Genomic DNA, 12,473 nt, shown 5'->3' on the forward strand with positions numbered 1-12,473 from the left:
CTGATTTTATGCCCTAATCTTTTAGAGTTGGTCAACAAAAGAAACATGCTTCAAAAGCATATTTCTATGTCTTGGGAAAAACCAAAGACAACATCTATCATGTAACCTTATAGTCCTTTATGTAAAGATTTACACTGCAATTTTTTTCCTACTCTCAGGAGAAGTTTCTAATTTCAGATTTCATTTGTCATGTAAGAACTATCTAATTCAAGATGATTTTCTTATTGATTGACTTCCTTGAAGCTCAAAGACAGATTCAATCCTCTGTAGTAGTAAATGCAACTCAGGTTGCCAGAAGTTTAAAACTTTGTAGTCAACTTTTTAAAAAATTGAAAAATAACTCATATATTATAAAATTAACTCTTTAAAGGGGTAAAATCGGTTGTTTTTAGTACAGTCACAATGTGTGCAATCATCAGCGCTGTTTAATTCCAGAACATTTTCATCAGCTGGAAAAAAAAATCCTGTGCCCATCAGCAGTCATGCCCTGCTCCTCCTTCCCCCAACCCTTAATAATCACGAATTTACTTTCTGTCTCTATGAATTTTCCTCTTTTGCACACTTTACACAAATAGGATCATGCATTATGTGCATATCTTGTCTGGCTTCTTTCACTTAGCGTAATGTTTTTCAGGGTTCATCCATGTTGTAGCATGTGTCAGTACTTTATTTCTGTTTATGGCTAAATAACATTCCATTGTTTGTATATATCCCCATTTTTATTATCCATTTATCAATTGATGAACATTTGGGTTGTTTCTACTTTTTTGGCTCTTTTCAATAATGCTGCTATGAATATTCAAATACATATTTATATGTGAACCTATGTTTTCAGTTCTCAAGGGTATATACTTAGGACTAGAATTGCTGGGTCAGATGGTAACTTGATGTTTAATTTTTTTAAATAACTACCAAACTGTTTTATGAAGAGCTGTATCATTTTCTACTCCCACCAACAATGCGTGAGGGTTCCAATTTCTCTATAGCTTTGCCTCTGACTAAAAGGGATCACTCTGGTTGTTCTATTAAGCATAAGCTGGAAGGGCAAGGAAAGGAACAGGAAGATTAGTTAGGAGGCCACTGAAATAATCTAAGTGAGAGATTTTAGTGATTCAGATCAGTATATTAGCAGAGCACATGGTGATAAATGGTTCGATTCTGAATATATTTGGAAAGTAGAGTCAACAGGACTTCCTGACAGATAGATGTTGGTTAGGGGTTGAAAGTAGTTAACAAAGAAAAGAGCTGAGAATGACTTAAAGGTTTTTGGCTGGAGTAGCTGGAAAGATGGGATAAAAATAAACTAGATGGGGAAGATTGTGGATGGAGCAAGTTTAGGGAGAAAGATCAGTTCTGTTTGGGACATGCTAAGTTTGGGATGTCTAGTAGACATTCAAATAGAGGTGTTTATATGGCTCAAGTCTGGAGTTTATTAAAGAGGTCTTGGCTGGAGATATATATTTGGGAGTCCCTGGAAGACAGATGATATATAGATTTATGGGACTGGGTGATATAACCAAGAGAGTGAGTATAGAATAGAGAAGCTGACGTAGGGCTGAGGCCTAACATTAAGAGGATGAGAGAAGAGAAGCAGCAAGCCAAAGGAGTTGAGAAAGAACAACCAGAGGTGTTAAAGTATGGACATCCTGGAAACCAAGTGGAGAAACTGTATCAAGGAGAAGGCAATGGCCAGTTGTATCAAATGCTGCTGAGAAGTCAAGTAAACTGACGACTGAAAACCAACTGCAGGTTTCAGCTCTGTGGATGTCATGGGCATGAACAGCTTCATGGAGTGAGGGACCTAAAGCCTAAGAGATAGTGGGAAGAGAGAAATAAAAAGTAGCTATGGGACACTTTTTAGGGATTTTGCTGCAAAAGGGGAGCAAAGAAATGTAGTGAGAGGCTGGTGGGGGAAGTAGGAAATGTTTGATTTCCTATTTTCATGGAAGCACTCACTATTCTGTGGCTGAATTCCTATAAACCCCACCTGCCACAGTATGAATGTCCCACCTCCCCATAATTCATATGTTGATTTCTAATTCCTCACAGAATGCTATTTGGATGTGGGGCTTTGGGAAGTGATAAGGTCAAGAGGATGGAGCTTCCTGAATGTGATTAGTGCCTTAAAGATTCCAGAGAGCTCTCTGATGCTTTTCCAAGTTGATGGCCATCTGTGAACAAGGATTCAAGTCTGAGCATAGGCAAAGGACATCTCGGGCACTAAGAGTAGGTCCTTAAAGCACCCAGTTATTAATAAACATACTTCATTGATGAGGCCAACCAGCTGTTCAAACATAAGTCCCTTTTAATATTGCGATCTGTGGGAGTTTTGTGGTAAGTCCTCACACCATCTTGTGACCTTACCATTGTATGATTTTTAAATGGATAGCAATGAGGAGGTGGGGGTAGGAGAAACTTATCCTGCAGCACCATAATCCAAGTGTTTTTTACTTTTTGAAATGTCACTTAGAGTAATAAGTAGATGCCTGGCATCTCGTAAGTAGAACTCAGCTGAAGCAAACTCACCAAGTGTTATATTTTTTTCACACAGAAGCTTTGTAGTTTTCTGGCAGATGTGTAGCCCTGGCACAGAGTATTCATTTCCTACCCATTAGCAAGAAGCTGCTGGTTAAATGACTGCCTGGGTGAGAAGAAAATCACAGAGTCCAATGTGTGGGTGTAGTGTTTTTTGGAATGTGCTGTTCTGGGGTGAGAAAGAATAATACTTTTCTTTAAAAGTGTTACATCCTGAAGAAAGAGAAAATGATTTTAAAATTCTTCCATGAGACCATTGGATATGAGGTTTTAATAAACAAAGCAAGGTAAATCTACCAGTTGTCCTGAGAGCATTTCCACAAGGTCACTAACAGCAAGTTCTGGCAAGAATTTGGATATTTGTTAGCAAACGAAATCTCAAACTGTCAGTTGAGTTAATGAATAATTTATGAAATTAAATGGAAACTTCTCAGTGGTATAGACAAATTCACCATTATTAACTGAAATGGAACTACTTGCGGTTCTGAATTAATTAGATTTTTAAAAACTTACATTTCATTTTGTGGTAAAAAAAATAAATGGATCCACGTTCTGATTTATACAATTGACGATGGTTTCCATGGGCTCTCCAGAAATAGGTACTGTCAAGACCCAGCTTTTAGCCAAAAATAGCGGGGTAATTGTAAGCAAGAAGATTTTAGAATAGGAAGAATTAATCTCCATAAAGTCTCTGGGTGCATCAGATCCCCCCAGTCATAATGAATATAGCAAGGCCATTAGACATCGATATGAATGGGTCCTGGGAAAATAAGAACATGATTTATAACTTGAGTGACCCATCAGGAATTGACCGAAGAGGTCTGAGTGACTTCTGTTAGAATTCCTTATGTGGTGGTGACTTCATTTTGGAACTCTAACAGGAGATGCCTGGTGATGACTTAACTTCTGATCCACTATGTTGTTCATGTTGTCTTTGCAACCTACTGCAATTTGGCTTTCTTCTACCTCCTAGATAGGACTGATAGTCGGCAATGATAACTATATGGCAAGCCTGCTGGCCTTATTATTCATACAGTTTGAACTCAAAATCCAGTTTCTCACTCTGGCATGTAAGACTGCCTAATCTGTACCATGCCTCTCTCGCTTACCCAATATCCTAGCACTTTCCACTAGTCCATTAAACTTTATGACACATTGACCTTAAACTGTTGATGCTGAGAAAGAATGTACCTGCTAAAGAAGGACTCCTTGTGGTTAATAAGGCCCACATTTATAATCAGAGTCTAGCAGCCATTGTGTATGTGGCCTCTCATGCTCGCAGAATTTCAGCCAAAAGGCACAGACTGGGCAGCCAAGCTTTCTGCGTTGTGCAACTGCTGTCCAAGCGGACCCTTATAAAGGAGTTCCTGGAATCATATTTTGACCAATAGAATTGAGACTTTCTGTCTAATTGGAGCTGCACAATTACATCCTCATTTGCATCTTTACTGATCAATCAGAATGGCTCCACTGCAACCAATCAGGACAATGATTTTGGACCAATCAAATTGTTAATTGGAGTCCTCATTTGCATGAAAATGGACCAATCAGGGGCCAGGGGCAGGAAGTTCTCTCTATATAAGCCAATCTCTCCTTTTCTTGGGGGAGCTCACTTTCTGCTTCTTTTCCTCCTGGCTTGAGCTCAGGGGCTTTCCTTTACTGTTCTTTTGCTTGCAATGTTGATCTCTAGACCTTCACAATTACCTCTATCTAAGCATTCTTATCTCAGCTCATGTATCAGCTACCTTGTTGAAGCAGCTTTCACCCATGCCAAGTCACTCTCTATTTGCTTCTTTTATCTCCTTCAAAACCCTTCTCAGTATCAGAAATTATTTTTTCACACGTTTGTAATTTCTCTCTCGCTGTCAAAAGTAAAGAAGGCTTGTTTTTCGGGGATGTGTGCTGACTTTCTGTTTTCAAGTAAGCACTCCCAGCATAATTATGACACAAGCATATGATGCCTTATTGCTAATACAAAGCGACTTGATGGGAGTGGAACAAGTATAGGCCAATTGTCTAGAGGTCAAATCAGATCTACTCTAATCACCTAACCTTGAAATATATAATTGCTTTTGTAGTGTCAGGATGTTTCAGAATTCTGGATAAGTTCTATTTACACATTTTAGTGCATGCATGGGATTATACATTTTTAATAAGTGTCTTATAAGCACATAATTCAAGAAGCAAATTTGAGTGAAATCATTTTTGCTTCTCTGCACAGTACCACCTTCAGACCCAGAACAGAGAGGCCTTTCCCTGGACCCCATGATTTGGGGAGTGGTTCTCAACCAGGGGTGGCCCTGCCCTAAGAGAACGTTTGGAGAAGTCTGTAAATACTTTTGATTGTCAATCCAGGAGTGATGGGGTTCTCCTGGCATCTAGTGGGCAGAAGCCAGGGATAATGCTAAACATCCTACAGTGCACAGGACAGCCCCACATAGCAAATAATTATCTATAATAATAAAAGCATAGTATGCTAATTAGATTGGACATCCTTCTGGACAAAGCTGCAGTAGGTGGGAACCTCGGCAGAGGCAGCAGAGGCCCCCGGCCATGGGGGCAGCGGGTGGGGGCCAGGGCCAAGGCCCTTGCATGAATTTCATGTATCGGGCCTCTAGTCTGGTATAAAATGTCGCAGTGCCAAGGGCACAAAATCCCAATTTAGAGGGACCACCCTGGCTTTCCGCCTCCAGCCAAGCTTCACCCCAGAGTGCAAGAAGTCTGTCAGCCAAGAAGTTATGCCCATCGAGAGTCTGGTTCTTGTTCAGCAATGTTTTCAAATTATGGTCCTGACCACCACCAGCTACAGCACCTGGAGTCCTATTAGAAAGGCAACCTTTTGGGCCCATCTCAGACTTGCTGAATCAGGAAATCTGGGGAAGGGGCAACATCTCCATTTTAACAGGTTCTCCAGGTAATTCTGATGAATGAATGCCAAGGTTTGAAAACGACTGTTCAGGGAGTCCAATACTTTTATATTTAAACCTAAAGAAATCTGATTGTCAAGAGGAAAGAGAACTTTCTTTAATAGCTTGTTAACTTGACTTCTAACATCTAACCTGACTTCTAACCCTATGAAGGCATAGGGTATGTGGGCCTCCACTTACACTCTTGCTCTAGGCCCCACAAATGTTTGGGATGGGTCTCGATGTGTGTCCCAGTTTTCTCAGGCTGTCAACTGAGGGAATTCAGGGGCCAAATGCCAGGAGCCATTTGGATATTTATAACATTATTCATGGGCCATACAAAACTAGCAGCTTAAAAATTTGCCTGCTATATTTGGTCAAACATTTAATTAACTCACTCTTAATGCTTTGGCAGGGTCAGACCAAAGGATTTCTTGAGCCTCATACAGCCCGAGGACCGGATGTTCCCCACCCCTCAATCATTAGCTCCTGGCTTAAATTTCCTTCTCTGTATAGGAGTTCATGGCGACTGTAGAAGCACTTGGGTCTGACAGCATTCCCTACCCACCATTCCCTGCTCTAAGGATATAGTGACTTTTATGCTTAATCACCGGCAAAATATTTTTTTGCTCTCTACCCAACAGGATTTCTTTAATTTGTCTCTGGATGTAATATAGAAAAAAGATGTTGGCAAATGAATTATGAAATGCCAAACAAAATCTGAGCAGTATTTAAGTTCCAGATACCTTTTTAAATATATATATGTATATATATATATTTTTTTGTTGTTGTTGTTATTGTTGTTGATTTCAGAGAGAAAGAGAGAGGGAGAGAAACAACATGATGAGAGATTGAGCACCTGCAACCTGGGCATGTGTCCTTGACCAGAATTGAACCCAGGATCCTTCAGTCCCTAGACAGACATTCTATCCACTGAACCAAACCGGCTAGGGTTCCAGATACCTTTTAATAGCATGATTTATATTTTATACATGTAGTAAAAATAAAAAGTACAGACACACATATTCTTGATGAGTATGTAAATTAGCATTACTCTTTGAAGAGAAAATTCATATTGTTAATTGAAAATTTAAATTTTGATTCAATAACTTTAGTTTTAGAAATTTATTCTAAAATCACTAGTGCATTTAGGCAAAGTTGAATGGTTAAGGGTGTTTACTGCTGCTTTTTTGCTAGAATAGCCAAAAATTGGAGACAACCTACATGTACATCAGTCATGGATTGGCTAAGTAAGGTATGCACAGCCATATGAGGGAACACTCGGCAGTGATAAAAAAAGAACATGGCTTGTGCTGTTAATGAGGTTGGGCCACATAGTGCTCAAAGTGTTAGGAGTGAATGGTAACCTGACATCAGACCTCCTCAGGCATTCAAATACCAGCTCCACCATTTATTTGCTGTGTGGCCGTGGGGCAAGTTACTTATTCTCTCTTTGCCTCAATTTTTCCATCTCCAAAATGGGGAATAATAATGCAGCAAACTTCACAAAGTTGTTGAGAGGATTAAATAAGATAAATGAGTTAGTCTTTTAATACGTGGCATAGAGAAAATAGTTAACAAATGTTGTTATATGGAAAGACTTCCAAGGTGAATCATTAAATGAAAGCGTCATCAACAGCTCACAGAACAATGTGTATAGACTGGAAATACAGGAGTATATATACAGGAATTATAGAAAAGGCTTGGCAAGGATACGCAAACACTATTTCCAGTGGCTGTTTCTATACATTTGGGATGGGAAGATGTATGTATTTTCATTGTGTATTTTTTCCATGCATAAGTACTACTTTTATGATTTTTAAATTATTTAAAAAAAACACAAGAAAAATTAAAATCACACAGATGCTCAGATTCTGTGTGATGGAAGAAATGAACCATCTGGACTCACGAATGTATTTTTAATGGGCAATAGGATGACGTTTTTAGAGCTGAAAGATTTATTTTTGTCCACGAGAAGCAGGCTAGTGTTTAGGATTTCATGGAAAACTAATTTTTATAATGATTCTCCCCTCTTCTTAATGATGAATGTCTTCGATTTTCCACTTGATGTAACTAAGAGATTCAGGCTAAATTGCCTTTCTTGCTGGAGGCTGAGTGAAATGTAAACTTATCCTATATGCAGTGCTCAGTGGAGGGAGCCCTTGCTTAACTGGAGGGACCTTCTGAGTTGAAAGACTGAAGAGCCCTTTTGCGGTGAGTTTTCTCTCCAGCTCCAGTGTAAATCCTCTGCTGAACTGTCCTTGTTTAGCTCCTGGCGGCCTGTGAATACCTGCCCACACAATGACTTGATCAAACAAGGCTGAGCTGATCTTCCTTCGGCTTTTTGCCAGCAAAATGCCTGGATGTAGGCGGCCATGGTTGTCCCACTGCAGAAAGGAGTTCTCAGGATGCAGGGATCAGGAGAAACACCAGGAGTGTTCTGGGTGGCCGCTGACTTTCATACTTACCATCCCATCAGCATTCTGGGATTGGTGGGAACCCAGACTCCCAGTTTGGTCGAGGAAAAGAAAAATCCTCATTGTGCAGTAGGTTTTGTGAGGTCTTCAATCATCTAACGGCTCTCCCAAGTTTCTAAATAAATTTGAACCTGGTGCAACTCTTTTTTAAAGTGTGGTCTGGGTTTATGCCATTTGTTTTCAAAATCAAATGATTAGAATCCATTTATTATTAAGGACTGTTTTATTTTTAAGCTTTGGCTTTTATTCTATCATCACATGTTCTCTTTAGAGGGGTTTTCCCTTTTTAAAAGTAATGGGATTTGGTAAGGTTTTTATTCTTTTTCTTTAAAAAAAAATGTTATCTTTAAAGTATTACAGTTGTCTACCACTGATCCCCTGCAGCATGCTCCCACCCCGTCCCCGGCCTTCATGGCATTATTGCCTGTGTTTGTGGGGTATGCATATATGCATGCAAGTCTTTGGTTAATCACTTCCCGCCCATCCTCCCACCTCTTATAGCAATTTTAAAATAATTAATAATTGGATGAAATTATCATTTTTCTTTCACTGCCACTAAACCTAACTTTTTTCCTTTTCCTGTGCCCCCCCCCTTATTTTGCAAAAAAACAAAACAGCATTCCATTATCAAAAATGAAAGTCACTACGCATGCAGACTTGACGCTACCACAGCTTCGAGATTTCCAGGTTCCTCTGAACCCTTGACGCTGCTTGTTATTCTTCTAAGCTATCTCTGATTTGTTTCTCCAAAAAATCCAACCAGGGAACGATTCCATAAACTTATCACTTTCCTCCTCATCACACACCCCTGCTACTTGATAAGTGGAGGCTGTCTGATTTCAGTTCTCCTGATGGATTCTCTCTCCTTCTCCAAGGCCAACAGAGGGCCTGCTTCCTTTTCTCCCACTGCCTCCCAGATTCAGAGGAAGCACCCCTTCCTTCTGTCTAAAACTAACTCCTCTACCTTTTCTACCCTTTTTTGTATCAGGTGATAAAATCCCCAAAGGTTTTCTTCAAAGATGGCTTGCCTAAATAAACCAACTGATTTATGAAAAATAGGATATTTTACACTAAAACCTAAATACTTTAGAAACCTAAGGTTTTAAATCTTGGATGCAGTATAACCATATTTATTTGAATGATTGAATGAGACAATCATAGGACAATGTTGGCGGAAGTTGAGTGAGAATGTGGGTCAGGAACAAAATAATGTTGTCTAACTCTTGTCTCTGTTTTTCAGGGTCCTTGCCAATTTTTAGTGCATAAGGATTTTGCAGTATGTTAAAATAATTCTACATAAAATCTTATACCATCTAAGTAGACACTGGATGGCCATTTATTCTCTGTAGTTATTACTTATTTTTATTTAAAGGTATTGCTACATTGCACGATAACATTGGGCAAGAAAAGAGAAGGAAAAAAAGCACCCAGCCAGATAAATTTTATTTTACTTTTGACCCCTGTTTAAAGTTGCTCTTGTATTTTAGATACTGGAATTTTTACATCATATACGTTAGAAATCTAACACCTCACCAAGTTCAAATACATGTCAGCAGACGGAATGACTAAAACAGCTGTAATAATTTGGATTTTTTTTTTCTTTAGTAAATTTATAGTAACTTCCCCTCTTGCTGATCACATTTCACGCCAAATTTCAAATACAAATCCCCCTCTTGAAATATTGATTTATAATTTAATGCTTTTTTGCAGGGGGAAAGAGAGTAAGTGCCAAATAATGACACTGTCTGGCCCAGTGATGGCGAACCTATGACACGCACGTCAGAGGTGACACGGGAACTCATTTTTTTTGGTTGACTTTTCTTTGTTAAATGGCATTTAAATATATAAAATAAATATCAAAAATATAAGTCTTTGTTTTACTATGGTTGCAAATATCAAAAAAATTTCTATATGTGACACGGCACCAGAGTTAAGTTAGGGTTTTTCAAAATGCTGACACGCTGAGCTCAAAAGGTTCACCATCATTGGTCTGGCCAAAGATCACTGTGGTTGGACTGTTTAACTGGTCTTTACCCTTCATTCAGAGAACCGTCTGTGACCGAATTCATACAGGAACAGGAGCAAGACCAGCAGTGGCTGACGTTACACTCCGACTGGGAGAGCTTCAATGGGAGCACTTTGCATGAACTGCTGGTGAAAGGGTAAGACACCCTTCCCAAGAGCTGAGTCGTGTGCATTATAGAGTGAGAGTCTATCATCCGGGCCCTTCCTCTCTTTCTCACTTGAGATGATGCACATTTGTCACAGCAATAGTGAGTTTCCACAGAATGGCTGCTGGCTTTAACTTCAACATCGCTTGGCTTTATTTTTTCTTTCTAGATATAGATTTTTCTCTCTCTCTTGGCTAATGATGTTTTCCTTTAATGATGATTACAGAAACTATTGTGGTGAAGGAGAAGGAACTTGCAATATAATGTTGGAGTTTATTTTTCACTTCCTACTCAAAATGAATTCCATGTTTGCACTTCCTACCAATGCTACATGGAACTAGTTAACAAAGGGAATTGAAGTAATGAAAACTAATAAAGCTTGGAAGGTCTGAGAAAAAAATGGACATGGGATGGAATTAGAATCAAGTAGCCTTGAAAGTGCACCTGTGGAAAATTGCCCATAAGAATAATGGCATCTTAAACAGAGCCACCTCCCTTGTCTAGTCTGTAGGAGAAAGATAAGTCAAGGAAGTTGATTCATATTACATTACTAGAAGCCCGGTGCACAGATCTGTGCACCGGTGAAGTCCCTCAGCCTGACCTGTGCCCTCTTGCAATCTGGGACCCGTTGGGGGATGTCAGACTTCCGGTTTCAGCCCAATCCTCACAGGCCAGGCTGAGGGACCCCACGGGTGCAAGAATCCATACACTGGGCCTCTGGTATGCATATAAAATCTTAGGTTAATCTCCTCCCACCTTCTCTGCTCCCCCATTCCCTCTGAGATTCATCAGTTTGTTCCATGTTTCCATGCCTGTGCATTGAACGTCTGACCCCTGGTGGTCAGTGTGCATCATAGCTACCAGTCAAATGGTCGAATGGCCACTTAGGCTTTTATATATATAGACTAGAGGCCTAGTGCACAAATTTGTGCACTCGGGGGGCAGGGAGGGGTCCCTCAGCCCGGCCTGTGCCCTCTCGCAGCCTGGGACCCCTCGGGAGATAATGACCTGCTGGCTTAGGCCTGCTCCCGGGTGGCAGAGGGCAGGCCCAATCCCTAGGGGCAGCCCCTGGTCAGGCTCAGAGCAGGGCTGATTGGGGAGTTGGGGCGCTGCCCCCATCATGCACAGAGCAGGGCGGATTGGGAGGTTGCGATGCCACCCTCAGTCACGCTCAGGGTAGGGCCGATTGGGGGGTTGGGGCACCACCCCCTGTCACACTCAAGGCAGGGTCGATAGGGAGGTTGCGGCGCCACCCCCTGTCACGCACAGAGCAGGGCCATCAGGGGGGTTGGGGCTCCGTACTATGTCACACACAGAGCAGGGTCGATCAGGAGCTCCCCCCTGTCACTCACAGAGTAGGGCCTATAGGGGAGTTGGGGCACCGCCCCCTGTCACACACAGAGCAGGGCGGATCAGGGGGTTGGGGCGCCACACCCTGTCAGGGCAGGGCCGATGGGGAGGTTATGGCTCTACCCCGTCACACACAGAGCAGGGCCCATGGGGGGGGGGTTGGGGCGCCACACCCTGTCGCACACAGAGCAGGGACGATCAGGGGGTTGGGTCGCTGCACCCTGTCACACACAGAGCCTCAGGGCGATCAGGGGGTTGGGGAGCTCCCCCCTATCAGGCACAGAGCAGGGCTCATCAGGGGGTTGGGGTACCTTCCCCTGTCACGAACAGTGCAGGGCGGATAGGGAGGTTGTGGCCCTGCCCCCTGTCACACACAGAGCCGCAGGGCGATCAGGGGGTTTGGGCGCTGCCCCCTGTCATGCTGATCCCGGTGCCGGGAGGCCTCGTGGCTCCACTGATCCCGGTGCTGGGAGGCATATTACCCTTTTACTATATAGGATAGAGGCCTGGTGCACGGGTGGGGGCCGGCTGGTTTGCCCTGAAGGGTGTCCTGGATCAGAGTGGGGGTCCCCACTGGGGTGCCTGGAGGGGCTGAGGGCTGTTTTCAGGCTGGCGGGTGTCTGAAGCTCCCAACTGCTCCTTTTTTTCTTTTTTTTAATTTTGGGCCAGCTTTAGCTCTGAGGCTTGGCTCCAGCTCTTAGGCCTATGCTGCTGAAAGCAGGTATCTGGTTTGTTTGGGTTCTATAATCGAAACACTGTTTCAGCTCCAGCTCTGAGATCCGGGCTGGCTGAAAGCAGGTTTCTGGGGTTTTGTTTAGCTTCTATATTTGTAATAATGTTTCAAACTGCAAGCTCAGAGGCCGGCAGCAGCAGGCTGGGAACGTTGGCTTCCTCCATCACTGAAGCAAGCAAGCCTCATGTTCACTTCAAGCTGCCTGGCTGCCGGCCGCCATCTTGGCTGGCAGTTAATTTGCACATTGCCCTGATTAGCCAATGGGAAGGGTAGCGGATGTATGGCTAATTACCATGTTTCT

General features: G+C 42.1%; 1 protein-coding gene across 1 annotated transcript in view; it reads left to right on the forward strand.

The window, feature by feature from the left end:
- CORIN (corin, serine peptidase) overlaps positions 1 to 12,473 on the forward strand; it is a 217,925-nt gene that overhangs the window by 188,222 nt on the left and 17,230 nt on the right. The window contains exon 17 of the mRNA XM_059671920.1: positions 9,964 to 10,080. Coding sequence (XP_059527903.1) covers positions 9,964 to 10,080 — 117 coding nt within the window. The remainder of the gene's footprint in view (positions 1 to 9,963; positions 10,081 to 12,473) is intronic.

This window comes from Myotis daubentonii, chromosome 1 (genome assembly GCF_963259705.1).
Source record: "Myotis daubentonii chromosome 1, mMyoDau2.1, whole genome shotgun sequence".
Classification (NCBI taxonomy): Eukaryota; Metazoa; Chordata; class Mammalia; order Chiroptera; family Vespertilionidae; genus Myotis; species Myotis daubentonii.